The following is a 15,590-nucleotide window of genomic DNA, read 5'->3' as shown; positions in this document are numbered from 1 at the left end:
CTATAGAAAAGCATCGAGCACACACAGGGATCGATTCTCCCAACGCTTTATTCTTTAAAAGCATATCGTAGTGACAGTAGCAACAAAATCTTGACAGTGGTGCAGGCTTGAAAAACCAAGTGTGGGCACAGGTCCACCGACCTACACGTTTCGCTAGAGTAGCTTAATCATGGTCTGCATACTAGTATGATCCAACTCAATTTAAATACTTGCGCTCCTCATCAGGCATGTGACGTCACATCCACCTGACTCAGGTCACGAGGACTCACCTGGAGCTGGTGAATATGTTTAAAAGCACATAATAACACATATTTAAAATGCAAGGTGTATAGAGAGGTTTATCTTATAAATAGCTAATTTTTGTTGCTACTGACCCTACGATATGCTTTTAAAGAATAAAGTGTTGTGAGAATCGATCCCCGTGTGTGCTGGATGCTTTTCTATAGCAGCTCCCTACACTGTAGTGATGAGATGCAACCATGTGAAAACAGTGCTGTCTACAGTTGGGAATTGGTCTCTTCTGGAATAGATATACTGGATTAGGCTTCCTGAAAGTCATGCTTGATGGCAAGGAGACAGCTTTACAAGCTAGTAAAATAGGCGTGATTTTCTTTGTCCCATTTAGGAAAACGTATTTGCATATTTTCCACAATCCCCCAGTGGAGCATCAATGTCTATATGTCTCCACATGCCTGAAAGGTGGCCTTAATTGGCAAACTCTCCATAAAGAGAGAACCTGACCCTAGCCAAAAGCCTCTCACTCAGCCAAACCAGTTCCATACACTGTACTGATGAGACGCAACCACATCAAAACAGCGCTGCATATTTCCCAGATTCACCTAGGGGAGCATCAATAGCTATAAGTCTCCACATGCCTGCAAGGCAGATTACTCCCTGACCCATGTTTCCATTTACTGCATCACTAGATGAAGCGTCTGGAAGGAAAGGAGGGGAAAAGAAGAGGAAATAAGAAAGGAAATAAGGGAGGGAAGAAAGAGAGTGGGAAGAAAAAGGGAGGGATGAAAAAGGTGGACTACGAGAAGAAACAGAAAAGGAAAGGAGGATAAAACATGGCCGCAGAGAGGTGGCGATGGAAATCATAAGGGAGGGAGGAAAAAAAATTAAGGATGGTGTGATGGAGGCAAGTAAAGGTTTTTGGAAGGAGTTAGAAAGCAGAGGAAATAAGCAAGAAAGGATTACACTAATCATTTTAAATGAGTATTAAAATATTCTATTTGAATACATAATTATTCATATTTTTGACCTTTATTGTGGCTTTCCCCAGGAAGTTATTGTCTTTACTGATAGAAATCTGACTCTGAGCCAACAAGAATTTCTTCTCTGGGAAATCCAGGACCTTGATCTCAACAGATGAGAGAGGTTGCCCCTCAACGGAGACCATGATGGTTTCTTCCGTATCCACATGGACCACGCTGGGTGCGATCAGGACACATCTGGGGAAAGGAAAATCCTGATCTTATTATTATCTACAAAGCTTTAGTGGGAGAAGAGTAAATGAACATGAAGGAACATGTATAAGGTGCGGAGACCTCCCACCCTCCATGTAATAGGTGACCATTGATACTTGGATTGATTGTTACTTTCTTAATAATCGCTTTTAGTTCAACATTTTGTTCCAAAATATTTTGTTATTTGATTATATAAAAATGAAAATGGTGCCGCACCTGTCTGCAGGTTGCATATGGTATTGCACCTCAGTTCCATTTAAGGTTCAATAAAAGGCACAACCCATGTGCAGGTGTAGTGATATATCGAGAATTATATATATATATATATATTGTATACATAACTTGTAATTGATGATATTTTTTATGATGTGAGACAATACAACATACACATATAAATACTCACCGTGTTTGTCCATACGACTCCCCCAGAAATCCCAGCAGGATGAGAGCGAGTATTGTGCACCCCATGGTCCCGGCTCTGCTGGGGTATGAAGTGGGTCCCTGATGTGGACAGGATTATATAGTAAATCTTCTCCATGGCCTCCGTCCTATATAAATAGCAGGAGGCTCCGCTGCCAAGGTACAATATGCAAATAGAGCTGGACGGGTTCCCATCAGCAGGGACTTGTAGATCCCCACTGCTCCTCAACACGGAAAGGATTAAGATAAATATGACCTTTATAGGGTCACCAGATTTATTTGCAAAGTGGTTCCAGCAGAGTTTTCCCTTAATAGGAGAACGAAAGTGACCTCTCTTAATGTGCCAACAGTGAATCCTTATTACAGCAAAGGTTTCCTTTTAATCACTGAAGTCTTCCCTCTTTACCTTAAAGGGGTTGTCCACTTTCAGCAAATAATTGATTTTTTTTATGTGACAAAAAGTGATACAACTTTCTGTCCCATTTCTTCATTGTTTACTTCCTGTGTATAAGAATTGGACCCTGGTCATGTGATGTCACTCAGGTGCATGCCTCATTATAACATATCGATCTGATTGCTCTCTGTGATATAATGGGACGTGCTCCTGTGTGACATCACCGAAACCAGGTATATAGCCTGCTGTGCACCTGTGACATCACATGACCGGGGATATAACCGGCAGTGCACCTGTGTGACATCACATGACCAGGGATATAACGAGCCGTGCTCCTGTGTGACATCACTGGACCAGGTTTTTAACAAGCCATTTACCTCTGTGACATCACTTGACCAGGTATAAAACGAGCCGTGCACCTGTGTGACATCACATGACCAGGGATATAACGAGCCGTGCACCTGTGTGACATCACTGGACCAGGTTTTTAACAAGCCATTCACCTGTGGGACATCACTTGACTAGACATAAAACGAGCCGTGCACCTATGTGACATCACATGACCAGGGATATAACGAGCCGTGCTCCTGTGTGACATCAATGGACCAGGTTTTTAACAAGCCACTCACCTGTGTGACATTGCTTGACTAGGTATAAAACGAGCCGTGCACCTGTGTGACATCACATGGCAATGGATATAACAAGCCATGCAACTGTGTGACATCACATGACCAGGGATGTAATGAGCCTTGCACCTGTGTGACATCACATGACCATGGATATTACAAGCCGTGCACCTGTATGTTACACTCAGTAGAGCACCACCTATAGGACACTGCAAGAAGATGGCAATGGTGGTGGGGAGGAAAAGTTCAAAATTATGTGTAACAATGAGAAATGACCCAGGATAGAGTATTGAACGCTCTTGTGGAGATCTAATTAATAATTTGTACAGAAGCTTTTGTTGGTGATGAAGCTTCAAGACGCCTCCTGTATGGAGAAAGAAGTCATCAGGGATTCTGGCCCATTCATCCACACAAACATGCTCCCATCCTGATGGTTCTGTGGGCTCCTTGTATGAACCCTGGAGTGGGGTACATGCAGAGGCACATTGATCATAGGTTGGTGCTAACTTCGCCAATGTATGATGCTGCCCCCATCTCATCTATCAGGAGGCTTTCAGGCTGTTCTTCTAATAGCTCTTCTATTTTCAACAGACTAAGGGGTTGGCCAACAGCACCACCCCCTCCATGGTAGAAGTGACCATTTCTAGCGTCTGCGCCAAGAATTATGCCCAAATTACATCTTGTATGCCTTGTACGAGCTGTAATAAATTTGTGTCATGCGCCTTTTAGCCTCTTTGCTGTAGAAAATGACTGTTTGGTGCTGGAGGCATCTGTGTCCACTTCATCTAATATTAATATGTGCTGGAAGCAAACATTTCAGTCTATATTGACACAGTGGATCTAGACTTACACGAATACAATGACCGATCACTCTATGCAAAGCCTTATATACACAATAATTATATAACATGGCAACTATCAACACAAGCCTGAGCCAAATTCCCCTCGTGTGGTAGTCAGGATATCAAATGTTTTACCAACCAAGGTGGAGCAATGCCAGGCTGCTTCCATTTCGAGTTTATCTATATACTATGTGGGCTCAGATGATGCCACCTATTGGTTGACTCACTCATCATACAATTTTTTTGCTCAGGTAAACCTTTCCATCGGCTTATGAGGTCAATGCCCTTTCCTAAGTCACCCAAAAAAATCAGGGAATAAACATGTGCCCTGAACATCACACTGGATTAGATAAGAGTGAGTGGCAACATCTACCAATAATAAACAAAAAAATAAGTGAAAACTCACCTCTCCTCACTCCTCTTCTGATCCCAGACCATGGCACATTGGAATAGTAATGCTGCAACTGCTCAGGAGAGGACCAGGGAGAGGTGAGTACTTGTAGATGTACCCACAAACTAACGCCCAGTGTACACCTAGTACACGCCCCAGTAGCCTCTGCAGCTAATTTGCATATTTCTAAAATTATATTTTAACAAGTTAGGTTAGTTTCCAGGATTATTAAATCACAGATTAGAGCAGTTGCTGGCAGGAGGAATCTACCGTCAGATTAACTTCTGATAGTAGATTCCTTATGTTCGGTTTCCTTTAAATACTTTACAGATTTCAATTGACCTTCTGTCGTTTTCCATTATGCATATGTTATTAATAGCGGGAAAACAGACACAGGCTGCTGTGCTATTTTCTCATTATTAATAATAGAATGCGTAACTGAAAGAAGTATTGCAAATGTGAATTTAGCCTAAAACACCTCTGTGGTTGAATACAGTGCAGGACACCTCATTGGTTAGGAAAAGTCTAAGGACACCTCGGCAGATGGATGCAGTGCTGGAGATCTTAGTGGTTGATTAAACTCTAGGGCGGCTCAGTGGTTGGATACAGTCTAAGTCATCTCAGTGGTTGGATACAGTCTAGGACATATTAGTGGTTGGATACAGTCTACACCTTCTTAGTGAGTGGATACAGTCTAGGACAGTGGTGGCGAACCTATGGCACAGGTGCCAGAGCTGGCATTCAGGCCTTCGTCCAAGGACAGAGTTCACCAAACACTGAATCTTCTCGCAGTTCCAGGCAACTTGAGAGATGCGCTATTTTAAAGTGACTCTTTATTGGCTGTTTGGAACTGCAAGGAAAGTAAGAAGGTGTTAACAGAACTGCATCATCTTTGGAGGTCGTCCTGCAGGAGCGACTGTTCTTCCTGTACAGAGAGATCCTGGAGAGAAGCTACAATGATTGGTGGCCTCAGGGGGCTGATAGAACTGAAAGATGTGGGAAAACAGCAATAAGTTACTGCTTAAAATGCCATGTTGGGACTTCACAATAAAAAAGTGGATTTTGGTTCTAGTTTGGGCACACGGTCTGTAAAAGGTTTGCCATCACTGGTCTAGGTCATCTCAAGGTGGCATGCAGTCTAGGACATCTTAGTGGGTGGATACACTTTAGGACACCTCATTGGTTGGATACAGTCTAGGACATCTCAGTAGATGGTTACAGTCTTGGACACTTAAGTGGATGTATACAGTTAAAGGGGTTTTCCCAAGATTTGAAATCCCCAAATTATGTTTACACAATAAAGATCATTTTAACCCCTTACTTTACAATGTTACTCAGTGTTATTGCTGTTTTAGCTCCTATGACTTAGTGATGGTCAGTGTAAGATTCCAGAGTGTGGGGACTCTCTAAGCAGACACTTCATGATCTCTCTAGTGCTATCACATGCTGTGAGCTGACAATGTGGTTAGATTATCAGGGTACAGGTTTATATACACTTTTATTTACCTTCTGAACATTCAATAGTATCTTATACATAGAAAGAGAGATGGACAGATGAGATGAGATGATGAGTAGCTCTGCTACTTATCCTGTGCCTGCCTCCCCTTCCCCGTATAGCTTATCTGCCTGTAGCTTGCAGCTTCTCTCTCCTCATGATCTGTTTTGCCAGCAGAAAGTGAGCGTCTGTGAACTCCATCCTGGACTGTAGGGGGTGGGGCAAAAGTGTTGGGAGCAAAAAGAGAGAAACTCAGCTCCACGGCTGTCACACAGAAGTCCAAGATAGCTTCCCTGACCCTAGGGGCAACTGAAATTGTGTACATTAGGACTGGTAGACATGGGTTGGACTTATATCTGTGAAATGCTGCATTTTTGTTAATAGTGACTTAGAGAATATGTTATTTTGTTATCATGAGTACATTTAAGAAACTTGTCTTTGTGGGAATACTTGTCAATGGATTGTCACAGTCTTGGATACATCAGTGGTTGGATGCAGTCTAGGACATCTCAGTGGTTGGGTACAGTCTAGGACACCTCAGTGGTTGGGTACAGTCTAGGACACCTCAGTGGTTGGGTACAGTCTAGGACATCTCAGTGGTTGGGTACAGTCTAGGACACCTCAGTGGTTGGGTACAGTCTAGGACATCTCAGTGGTGGGATGCCAGTGGTTGGATGCAGTCTAGGACACCTCAGTGGTTGGATGCAGTCTAGGACATCTCAGTGGTTGGGTAAAGCCTAGGACAGCTCAGTGGTTGGGTACAGTCTAGGACATCTCAGTGGTTGGATATGGTCTAGGACATCTCAGTGGTTGGGTACAGTCTAGGGCACTTCAGTGGTGGATACAGTCTAGGACACCTCAGTGGTTGGGTACAGTCTAGGACATTTCAGTGGTGGGATACAGTCTAGGACACCTCAGTGGTGGATACAGTCTAGGACACCTCAGTGGTTGGGTACAGTCTAGGACATCTCAGTGGTGGGATACAGTCTAGGACACCTCAGTGGTGGGATACAGTCTAGGACACCTCAGTGGTGGGATACAGTCTAGGACACCTCAGTGGTGGGATACAGTCTAGGACACCTCAGTGGTGGGATACAGTCTAGGACACCTCAGTGGTGGGATACAGTCTAGGACACCTCAGTGGTGGGATACAGTCTAGGACACCTCAGTGGTGGAATACAGTTGAGGACAGCTCAGTGGTTGGATGCAGTCTAGGACATCTCAGTGGTTGGGTACAGCCTAGGACAGCTCAGTGGTTGGGTACAGTCTAGGACACCTCAGTGGTTGGATATGGTCTAGGACATCTCAGTGGTTGGGTATAGTCTAGGACACTTCAGTAGATTGCCACAGCCCATGACACTTCATAGACATCATTTTAGTGTGCAGCGAAAACTTTTTGTATTAAAATTATAATTATTGTGACTGGAGCAAAAACATTTCAACACCAAATAAATCTCTTAGAAACACCAAAAATGACATTGACAAGTGGTCCTCTAGATGAGGATGGGCAGTTTTCACTAAATGTATAACCATAATTTTTTCTTCTTTAAAATAACGGACATTGAACTTATTTTATTGACAGACTTTATTTGGTGAACATCACACACAAATCACCAAGTATAACACGTGATATTTGAAACTACAATAAATGAGAGATTAGTGATCATATATGTCCTGTGTCTGTAGTGTAGCCCCTTAAGATTGACTATGACTTCAGTCTTGACAACCAAACACCTGGAGATGTTCGGCCACCTCATGGAAGGCTTCACAGATGGTTCCATACCTAGGCTCCTGGCACTCTCTCTCATTTGGCCACCACTCAATCCAGGTATCGCTTCCAATCACGTAGGAATAGCTAGGAATGAAATAAGAAATAAAGATGTCACCCTAATGTCACATATTGGAGATACAAAGGTACTTAATTTTTGAAACATGGGTACATTTAGTGGAGATGGCAGTGGTGTACATAAGGGGTGGTGGCTATCATAGAACTAAATGAAGTCCATTATAGGAACTGCTTGATAATACTATAAGTCAGTGCTGGCTCAAACACCATTAAATAGGGGGCTACAACTGGGTGTGGGCCCCTCTTCTCAAAGAACCTTATGGTGGCTGTATGGGCTGTCCCTATGGTTAGAGTATACCAGTGCCGAAACGGTATCAAATTATGTAATCAGCATCACCTATCACAAGCCATGTATATCATGCAGTACGTATCTTCTTATGTAACAGAGAAGCTTTTGGTTCTTGTCAGCCCAATACACCTCTGGAAATCAGGCACACCTGGTTGACTAACAGTACAGCCAAGATCAACCTTCATTAGCATAAATTGGCAAGGGGGAAACAAGATCCCATTCAAATCAATGGCTTGGCCTTCCATACAACTTCAAGGATCTGGAGCTCTTCAAGCTATTGAAAAAGCTGAGGAAGCAACAAGCAGTGGAGACCTGTTCTAAATTGTTGTGAGGTCCACCTTATGGACTCTCCAATATCCAATTGTCATAGGTCTGATTTTGTTATTTACTTGTGTCCACTTACCCATGTCCCTTGTATACCTATTCTCCTACGCGTTCACCTACCTTATCCCGTCATGCCATAGATCCTTGATTTTTCCATATATGAGGTAATCGAGTCCTTCCTTCAGTTTTAAGGTCTCACGACATTTTCTATGGCTGATGAAGTTTCGTCTCTTCCCCTGAGCAGTTGCGTCTGTTCCTGTACGAAGAGAGAACGCTTATGTTGACCTGCAGATCACATCTAGTTCCGTTTTCAGTCATTTCCTTAGATATGATCTGTTCACAATTTTGTGCTGAATTTCCTAATTCGGGCTTATCTACTTTAGAAAAATTCAAGAATTAGAGAAAATAGAGAAAATTCATAATGAGTCCCTCATGCTAAACCAATCAGCTTTTCTGTAGCTACGGGTACACATACTTTTCTTGCACTGGGTCCTTCTTCTGCCTTCTGTCCACTGTAACAAACAGGTTGATATCGATATGTAACGTCCATGTTACAGCCTACTCTGTGGGGTTAGGTTAAGCTACACATCCCTGGGAAGAAGATTGGATCAGATTTGATAAGACTTTGGTCTTCTGTATAACCAGTACTGGTGGTTGGCCAAAGAAGGTTCTCCAGAATTTCTGTATTTCAGGGTCAAATTGGGCAATTGGGTGGATCAAAAAAGATGTTGATATCTATTGGTTGCCTTTACAGGCAGTCGCCCACTTAAAAACACCTGACTTAGAGACAACCCCTAGTTACAAACGGTCATCTCTACCCACTGAATGCTGGTAATCTACTGCACTTCAGTCCCACCTCAATAATCTACTGTGTGGTGTCTACAATGAAGTTTTATTGTTAATCCTTGTCCTCTTGTCAACCAAAAATTTTTTAAATCCATTTGTCACAGGGACTAAAAAAATAATTTGACTGGAGTTACAAAATATACCTGTTCCGACTTACATACAAACCCGGGGACTGTCTGTATATCTATACTTGTCAATCTATTGTTGCCTACATAATGAGATGTTGATGTGACATTACCGATCTTATAGATGTCTGTAATGTGCATCACGTATTTGTCAAAGTCACTTCCATATTGAGCCTCCAACAGAGTCGCCTTGAACACTGCAAAGATAGAAAAAAATGATGATTCAAGAGAATCACAACACAAGGACTGGGTATAAATCTTAAGTGTAACGGTCAAGTATCTCACCATGGTCCACTTTAGCCTCACAGGCTTTACTGAATCTCTCCATTGGGGTGAATTGTGCTCCGGTCTGCTGGGCCATTAAGCAGTTTCCTGTTTGGCATAAACATGAATCAAGATGTGATATCCATGTCTCCAAAAGTTAGAGATAGGAGTGATCGCACTTGTGGTGATAGAGCCATGGAGCAAAGCCAAACAAGAGGCACAGGCTGAGTAAAAGTACTAGTTCATCCTAGTGGAGTATCTGGATGATTACACTTCCTGCTATACATACCTTGAGTATAAGCCGAGACCACTAATTTCAACACAAAAAACTGGGAAAACCTATATACTGGAGTATAAGCCGAGGATGGGAAATGCATTGGTCACAGCCTCCCAGTATATAGTCTGCCAGCCCCTGTAGCATACAGCCTGCCCAGCCCCTGTAGCATACAGCCTGCCCAGCCCCTGTAGTATACAGCCTTCCCAGACCCTGTAGTATACGGCCTTCCCAGCCCCTGTAGCATACAGCCTGCCCAGCCCCTGTAGTATACAGCCTTCCCAGCCCCTGTAGTAGAAAAAAAACACTGTTCTCACCTTTCCAATGTCCTCCATAGGTCGCTTCTGTCTCCGATGCTCCAATACCGCCATGGGTCCTTTGGTCCTCTTCGGATTCTTCCGCTCATCTTTGGCTCCTTTTCGGGTCTCTTTTCGGCCGGCACACAGAATGACGTCAGTCGCTTGCCGAAGTCATTGTTTGTGAGCCGCTGGCATCTCGAGGGGACCCAAAGAGGAGCGGAACTTCCCAAAGAGGAGCAGAAGAACCCGAAGAGGATCCGAAGGAGCCGAGGTGGCACTGGAGCATCGGAGACAGCAGAGAACCTACGGGTGAAATCAGAAAGGTGAGTTTTGACTTTATTTTTTTAGCTGACTCGAGTATAAGCCGAGTTAGGGTTTTTGAGCACAAATTATGTGCTGAAAATCTAGGCTTATACTTGAGTATATATGGTAGTTTGTATTTTTGGACTGTCATACCCTCAGAGCAGCGGCACACGTCTCCTTGGCATAATGTACCCAACATCTTGTCACCCTCACGTTTGTGGTAGAACTTAGTACAACGACTTTCTACAAGAGAATTAAAAAACATGATTAAATGGTATCATCTGCATTGATTATAGTGAAGATCAACTATTTGTACCGCTCACAAGATTTCACCTATGGAAGAGGGGCTAGAGGAAGTCTAGAAGATTAGCTAAGAACCAACCAATACTTATATATTAGGAAACTACACTACAGATGAAGTAATTCTCTGACTTCAAGTACCCATCTGATACATGGTCACTATATGTTGGTATTGTTTGGGCACCATACACATACATAGCAGTTATCCTTACATTCCTTAGTTTCAGAGACAGACAATAATTAAGAGAATGCCCAAGTCTTAAAGTGGCTTGGGTAAAGAAACCCTGCCCTTGCTCGGGCATGTACCTGGTGTGTAGTAGTCATAGATTGTGACAGACGCCGGCTGGATAAGCCCCACATTGAAATACTGATGAGCATTAAACCTCAGACATTCCTCTTCCTTATGAGACACCTTAAAGGAGATGACACAAGAATGTCCATGTGACTTATACACAATCATAACACATTTCCTATTTAGACTTCCCTTTGTAGTATCTGCTCCTCACCTTGTCCAGATAGATGATTAGTGTTCCTTTATCAAACTCCCCTTTGTTGATCTCAAACTCAGAAATATATCTGTCCACTCTGTTTTTTAGCTGCGGGAAGACAAGAGAAATCTCAGGGAAGATATCTTGGTTTTATCCCCTCGGCACCATCCCTCAGGATTTAAAGTCATGCATTACATATGGGCTAATACAGAGAAATCTCAAAGAAAAGTTGAGGAATATAAGGTTGCCTTTGCAGGACGGCCATAAGGGTAATTGCATCTTCATGGTATGGTCACGAGTGGTCCTAATATAAGCCCACCTCCAGTAAATAGTCCCTTCTTTCTATCAAGCCAGTCCAGGTGCCAATTGAGTTGGAAGTGGCTAACAGAAGTTTTGTCTTATTGATTGACAAAAACATCATGTGGTCAACCAAAGGTCCTGCACACCAAGGTATAAAGGGAAAAACAAACCCTAAAACCCTGTGACCCTGGACCCTGGATGCCAAAGACTACAGATCTAGGGTAACTTCAAGTGGTCAACATGCAGTTGATGTTCGATGATCCCCTACGATCTACTTTTGGTTCCAAATTTTTAGAAACTTTCACATCTTTTGTTGAATACTGAAGATGATGGACTCCTATTTACAAAAACTCTGTGACCTAGTTACAACTTACCCCTTTCAGATCTTCAATATCGGGAGAAAATCCAGTCATCATGGAAATATCTAGGATGGACATTGTGGCGTTCACGGGTTTCAGATGTCTGAGAAGATACCAGGCATAGTTATTACCATACTATCATGTTTGCCTTTGACCTTGTATTTTATTGTCACCTTTAAGCTCTGGTGTTACGTACCTGAAGCAAATGGTAATAGACACTGTCCCGAGGGCCCCTTCCGGTCTTTTGACTGAAACATAGTAAAGAAAACACCACTTTTAATACATGTTTTTAAATCTAAAAATCATAAAAGTGAATCGTGAGTTGTAGTCGTGCAGCAGAGGTAGAACTCAACGGGGCTGTCTTACCTGCCCTCTTACAATACCATATGGTGGAACTCCTTCTACATCCTGTCTCGGGAAAGAATCTTAAACCAGATACTCTTCAAGGCCATCATTTGCCAAAAAATCACTCGAAGTAGCACCAAACTCAGAGATATACCACAGCAAATGGCTTGGCATTGTGATGATGACAATCTATTCCCTGAGGAGTGCTCACTTTTGAAATGTCCGTGGACTATAAGCAAGCCACCACATGGAAGTTACTTTAAGAGTCCATCAGTTTGGTGCTGCCTCTTCTAGACTGTCCCAGGACCAATTGCAGTGGTGGAGAGGATAACATGTCGGGTTGGCCACTGATAAAATCCCTTTCCTTCGGAACTTGAGCATGTAGCTCCAGTATCAAGTCTAGAACCATGTTCTGGTGGAAACCTTGTACATGAACACACATTATTGAATCAATAAATGATCTATAATGAATTTAAAAGTCAACAGGGTAACCCGTAGGACTCCCCATTCTTATAGCCCTTTCCCTGCGCTTATCATACTCTTGAGGTTAACCATTCTACTCTAGCATTTAATCATCATGCTCTAAAGCGGAATCACTTTTCTTTAAAGGTGAACGATCCTTTGTGATATCCAAAAACAACTTTCTCTACAGAACTAATTTTAATTTTTCTAGGGGAACCATATGCCTCAAAATGGGAACTGTCATTTTCTAGTGAGCAATCCCTCTCTTATGAGTTGAAGCATCCTTTTCTAGAAGAACTGTCTCCCATACTGGGAACCTTCCTTTTCTAGAGGTGAACTATCCTCCTAAAGAGCTAAGCTATCTCTGTCTAGAGTTGAATAATCCTCTTCTAGAGATGAACCATAGTTCTCACGAGTTGAGCGATCATTCTCTAGATCTAAATCATCCTTCTCTAGAGCTGTAGAACCAGTATCCTTTGAAGATATCCCATCCCTCTCCTTAGTTGAGTCATCCTGTGTCACGTGAACCACCTACTCTCCAATGGGAACTGTCATTTTCTAGTGAGCAATCCCTCTTTCATGAGTTGAGGCATCCTTTTCTAGAAGAACCGCCTCCCATACTGGGAACCTTCCTTTTCTAGAGGTGAACTATCCTCATAAAGAGCTAATTTGAGTCATCCTGTTTCACGTGAACCACCTACTCTCCAATGGAAACTGTCATTTTCTAGAGGGATTTCCTTGACAAATAGTTTTGACAGGTTACACTATAGGACAACTTACCATAAGGCTCGTCCTTCACAGTAACAGAAAGATCAAAGTTGTTACATTTTTTTTCCTTTACCGTCACCATCTCATAGTACATGGCTGTCACCTAGAACAGAAATAGGACCATTCAAAAAGATCAAAGGAGGAGATTATAAACCCCATGTTGATGGAGGGGATACATGAAGACCTTTCTGTCCTTTGGACTAGAAGACACTTAGATATTTCTTTGTATTTTGCAGCTTACCGTTAGTGTAGCCTGACCCTTTCCATGGGCCCTCACCACAAAATCTTTATGTATAGCGGTCTGTAGAGATAATATAATCAAAATTTAGATAAATGGATTATGTGATTTGCAGTACATTTTACAAGACAGACTATTATCCGTGGATATGGAAGGGTTTATCACAAGCTATAGGATGTGCCACCAGATTGGTTTAACTTGAGGCTAATTAAGTGTTAGTATACACCCCTTAAAATCACATGGCCACCACCTGGTCGCAAGTGGTTCAAGTGGGTCACTTGGACCACCTGGGGTCAAGTATAGTCAAAAACAGAATGCAGAAAAAAAGGGCCAAGCACAGGAAAGAGGGGGCAGAATTAATGAACGAAGAACACATAGCTTTACATAGGACGAGCAAGTGAGGAACCCCAACCCTCAGGCTTCTCCAGTTGGGGAAGGTTTGCGATTGAGACAAATTTGGTAGGGGCACACTGGCCCATTAAACATAAACATTTCACGCCTGAACAACCTAAGACCCAAGGGACTGCAAATAGACCAGAAGAAAGCTACAACGGGTGACAGAGAAGGCGAGGGTAAGCAGAACACAAGGCGGACTAGAGTTGCCACTATGGCTCATGCTTGACAATAAATTTGGCACAACTGCCTAAAGTATACCAGAGCTTCCTTTTAAACATGAAATATATCAACATTTTCGATTTTGTTTTTATATTCTCTTTGTAGATTTTTTAAAATTTATAATTTTCTTTCCATGATACTGTGGGTGGCCATATTTCCTGAGGTCTGTTATGCACATGTAGTAATTATTGACTATTGTCAGCAGAGATGTAATAATGGGTCCGTTATCTATATAGAGATCATTGTAGAGGTCAAGGGGTCATGAGCACTATTTTCTCTTCTCCATCTGCATGGTGCAATGGACCATTAATACATTTTAGACCCTGTAGTCTTGTTATTTCAATCTCATGCAGTTGCTGGCTATTTAAAGGGATTCTAGGTGCGGTTTGAGCATATGAAGGTGCATCTAGTGTTATTCCAGGACCTTTGAGATCTTTAAAGGGTGACAATATACACAAAGGTCTGATTAAACATCTCTCGGGTGATAATACTTAACACTTTCTTCAGCTTTCTATGGTCAAAACTGTTTGTAGACTTCTATGAAGGCATCTCCCTGCTGGGGTGAAAGGTTACTACTGAGCTATTGTGCTGCTAAGTTGCTGCTCTGTCTCTCCCTGTGTTTAGGCCATCCGGTATCAGACAAGAGATTCTGGGGGCCAACTTTCAACCCTTTCCTAGAAAACAAACCATAGCAGCTTTGAAGTAGGGGTTGATTTTTGCACCCTGTTTTACCCATTCTTCAAGATCTGAGGATCTTGTGGTACTTTGGTGGGCCAATCTCATATTGAGACCATGTACCCTGACCTCTGCCTGAACTCCATATTGACTCCCTGCTGACTGCCCTGACCTTGGCCTAGATTTCTCTTACAAACAATCTCTGCCTTCCTCTATCTTGGTTTTTCCCTTGTGCCTGGTCCTCTATTTTGTCTATTGACCTTCCTGGGTAAGATTTTCCTAGTAGTTTCTCTGCAGTAAAGTCCATATTCCTGCACAGGGGTTAAAGGGAAACACAAGGGGATCACTTTAGCATTGTTCTTAGGAGAAGAAAATGATCAAATCTGTTCCGAGACACAAAGGGTTTGCAACCTCTGCAATACATAATGAAGTGGACATACCACATTTTAAGAAACGTCCCAGAGAAGCCTTGAGGATGTGTTTGTATTCCTCATAAACCACATGGCATTAGCATCTGTCTGTAAGTTTATTATGTGGGGGCAATTGGTCTGATGCTGCCATCATGGTTGCAGACGCCAGGGAACATCAAATGTCCAAAATAAAAAATCCCAAGAAATCCCATTGAGATATCCAATTCCTACCTCTTCAGAGCGAGCATATAAAGCATTTTCTGTATTGAACTGGTAACTAATAGAACTACTTCTTCCAGGCAACATGAAATTGACCTTTATGTTCAACACTTTGTTCTTAACCATAACTGCCTGGTACTGAGCCAGTGCCTGGAACAGCATGATGGTCGCCTAATGAATGTCAATGAGAAGAAAAATACGGAC

General features: G+C 42.5%; 2 protein-coding genes across 3 annotated transcripts in view; both read right to left on the bottom strand.

Annotated features, from left to right (window-relative positions):
- LOC140128256 (complement C3-like) overlaps positions 1-1,976 on the bottom strand; it is a 64,610-nt gene extending 62,634 nt beyond the window's left edge. For both annotated transcript variants that reach the window (XM_072149816.1, XM_072149817.1), the window contains exons 1-2: positions 1,873-1,976; positions 1,265-1,454 (exon numbers count right to left, since the gene is read on the bottom strand). In XM_072149816.1, the coding sequence (XP_072005917.1) occupies positions 1,265-1,454; positions 1,873-1,937 (255 nt within the window). In that variant the 5' untranslated portion in view covers positions 1,938-1,976. The remainder of the gene's footprint in view (positions 1-1,264; positions 1,455-1,872) is intronic.
- Positions 1,977-7,204: 5,228 nt separating this feature from the next.
- The window catches only part of LOC140128254 (complement C3-like), a 44,902-nt gene continuing 36,516 nt past the window's right edge, over positions 7,205-15,590 (bottom strand). Inside the window, exons 30-41 of the mRNA XM_072149814.1 lie at positions 15,399-15,557; positions 13,471-13,530; positions 13,242-13,332; positions 11,851-11,902; positions 11,670-11,757; positions 11,014-11,103; positions 10,814-10,919; positions 10,361-10,450; positions 9,353-9,439; positions 9,181-9,264; positions 8,217-8,352; positions 7,205-7,492 (exon numbers count right to left, since the gene is read on the bottom strand). Coding sequence (XP_072005915.1) covers positions 7,351-7,492; positions 8,217-8,352; positions 9,181-9,264; positions 9,353-9,439; positions 10,361-10,450; positions 10,814-10,919; positions 11,014-11,103; positions 11,670-11,757; positions 11,851-11,902; positions 13,242-13,332; positions 13,471-13,530; positions 15,399-15,557 — 1,185 coding nt within the window. The 3' untranslated portion in view covers positions 7,205-7,350. The remainder of the gene's footprint in view (positions 7,493-8,216; positions 8,353-9,180; positions 9,265-9,352; positions 9,440-10,360; positions 10,451-10,813; positions 10,920-11,013; positions 11,104-11,669; positions 11,758-11,850; positions 11,903-13,241; positions 13,333-13,470; positions 13,531-15,398; positions 15,558-15,590) is intronic.

Source organism: Engystomops pustulosus, chromosome 4 (assembly GCF_040894005.1).
Source record: "Engystomops pustulosus chromosome 4, aEngPut4.maternal, whole genome shotgun sequence".
NCBI classification, from domain to species: domain Eukaryota; kingdom Metazoa; phylum Chordata; class Amphibia; order Anura; family Leptodactylidae; genus Engystomops; species Engystomops pustulosus.
The sequence above is the reverse complement of the archived record's forward strand: the minus strand, read 5'-3'. Positions and strand labels throughout refer to the sequence as shown.